Genomic DNA, 2693 nt, shown 5'->3' with positions numbered 1-2693 from the left:
CTTTTTTGTTTTTACAAACCGTTGTGCCCCCCTAGTTAATTGTCCCCGGCTTTTGGGTGGGGTTTTTTTTTTTTTTTTTTTTTTTTTTTCATTTGATCATCTCTGCTGTGAGTTGTCATGCAGTATTGTAACATTTTTAATTAAGTATGAGTTTTTAAAAGCAGAAAAGCCAAATATTCAATGAGTAGTGTAAAATAATGCAGCTGAAATCTGTTGGAAATCAGCTGAAATTGTTGACATTCTTAAGGAAACAGGCAGATAAAAAATATGTTGCAACCTTTCAAACAGCAGCATGAATTGTCTTAAAAAGCTGTTTTGTGATTTTTTTTATTTTTTTTTGTGTGTGTGTGTGTGTGTGTGTGTGTGTGTGTGTGTGTGTGTGTGTGTGTGTGTGTGTGTGTGTGTGCGCAGATTTCATCCATAAAATTACAGTGCAGGCATCCCCAGGCCTGGAAAAGAGGCGGAACTCTCCGGATTTGGGTTCGGGCTCCTCGCCGTCCTTCGGCCCACGGTTTCGTGCAATCCAACGTGAGTGTAGTTATTTTCCCTCGTCCAGATTGCTTCTGATCACGTCTTTACACACATCCCGCGTTGCAATATCTCCGTTTGTGAACCATCTGCTTTCATGTTGTCTTAAACACACTTCTTTTGTATTCCCCTCATGTCCCTGTGGGCCCCCCCTGACCCCCGCCCCACCCCTGGTTCCCTGCCCTCTTTCCCTCTCGCCCTCTCTCCTCCTTGTTCTCTCTCTCACACACACCCTTTTCCCTTTTCTACGGTCTGCTCCAGTCCAATTATTATCCGACTTCCTCTGAGCCGTTGAGCATTTCTTTTTTTATTTTCCCCAACTGTAGACTTCGTCTTGTTTCTTCTGTCTGCAGTTGCCACAGTCCAGCAGGAGGGGGAGCCATTCAGCTATACTTCCTGTGCAGAAAAATGGAGACACCCGTGCTCCATTTTTTTCCAGGATGTTTTAATGTTGTTTATGTTTTTGTGTTTTATTACAATTCCAAAAGAGACAATTTTAATAGCAAAATAGTTGAAGGAATTGATATAAAAAGCAAAAATTGGAATAAGAAATATTAACCTGCAAAAGTGCTTTTTACATTTTACAGATTTATCATTTAAGTATTAATAAATGGTATGTTTTTTTGTTTTTTTTTATTCTAAATGACTCTCTGTAACGGCAGTTACTAAACCATGAGTGGGGCGGCCATTAAAATATGTTTAGAGCAGTTTCTTTTTTCATCTTTTAGTGGAGAACTTTTATTTCTCTGCTCAGATCAGTTCCATTGTTTTATTATCTGACAAATGAGATAATAAGGAATTCAAATAAGCCCCAATTTTTTACGTCTCAGCTCTATTTGCAATTTAGCTCCCTAGCTCAGCGATACTTGTTGGAAGCTAGCAAGTGTTTCTGCTACAATTTATTTTCTGCGTGTTTGGGGCAGAAATAGATTAAGATATTTGTTCTTTATAAGTTATTTCACTTTTTATTTCAAGTGTGACAGCAATCGTTATAACCCCGAGGGCCATTTGGTCCAGCTGAACAAAATGTATTTAGAGCCACACAAGTGACATTAAGCAAATTTGCTTATTTTAACAAAATCAACAATAGGATTTTTCTTTATTTAAATGAAAAAATGCTTTAAAACCAAAAGATGTAAAGTTTGATCAAAGTTACTATGTCAAAAATGAATATTCCTAAATCGGGTTAGAGTTCCTGACCTTTTATTAATAGAATCTCAAAAAAACAAAAGAAAAAAAAAACTGAAATTAAACCTCTAATGCACATAAAAATATGGAATATGATAATGATGAGAGCCACATAAAAACGTCCAAGTCAATTTCCTAAATTATGCATCGGCGCATGTTAGGAAGGCAACCAGATTGCCTCTAATGTAACACAGTTTATCTACTGAGCCTTTTCATTTCTGCTACCGAAATGAAATGAAATTTTGGAGTCACAATAACAAGGTACTCTACGGTTGCCGTTATGCCAGTTTTCCCTCCAATATTTGAAGTGCATGTCATTCTCCCGGGTTGTAAAAACGCGGACTACCTCTGCCTGGGTACATGCTGTAAATTTAGAAAACAAAATTTGCTCGGTGTTCCTTCTCCTCCTCTGTTTAAGACACATCGTGTTTCGGAGGTCGGCCCTCCGGAAGCGTTCCCATACTTGAACCCCATCCTGGAATTGGAAGACTGTCGCAGATTTCCCAGAGGCTGGCTTGATTCCTAACTGTGCGGCGCTAATCATGTTACGCATTACAGCCGAATTTGGATCAAACAGTGGCAGCTCCTCACTCCATTTATCCTGGATGTATAACTGGCTCGCTCATTATATCATCATAGTGTAAAATGATATTAACTTGTGTTTTAGGAGATGCTTTCACCCCCCCTCCCCCCCCTTAGATAGAGATTGCTTTAGCTTCATTAGGTTTGTATAGAGCTTTAAAACTCCACATATAACAAGTTTTAACGTTTAAAGAAGTGCATAGAAAATGATCTGTTTCAGTTAGTTGTTTAAATGGATTATGTTAAGGCTACCGTGACATTTTTTTTGTTGTTGTTGCTTTTGTTATTGTGTTATTTCACATTTTGTGAACATAACGAGGAAAACAAACTAACAAGTGTCGTTTCGAACACCTGACACAAGAAAATGCAGAAACTGCAGCTAAAATTAGTGTCTA

The 2693-nt window shown here is 38.1% G+C and overlaps 1 protein-coding gene across 1 annotated transcript in view; it reads left to right on the top strand.

The window, feature by feature from the left end:
- LOC106936505 (mitogen-activated protein kinase kinase kinase 11-like) overlaps positions 1–2693 on the top strand; it is a 63572-nt gene that overhangs the window by 37749 nt on the left and 23130 nt on the right. The window contains exon 6 of the mRNA XM_015017601.1: positions 412–528. Coding sequence (XP_014873087.1) covers positions 412–528 — 117 coding nt within the window. The remainder of the gene's footprint in view (positions 1–411; positions 529–2693) is intronic.

This window comes from Poecilia latipinna, unplaced genomic scaffold (genome assembly GCF_001443285.1).
Source record: "Poecilia latipinna isolate Pla-1442-1.1 unplaced genomic scaffold, P_latipinna-1.0 Scaffold6, whole genome shotgun sequence".
Classification (NCBI taxonomy): domain Eukaryota; kingdom Metazoa; phylum Chordata; class Actinopteri; order Cyprinodontiformes; family Poeciliidae; genus Poecilia; species Poecilia latipinna.
This window is presented reverse-complemented; position numbering and strand designations above follow the sequence as displayed.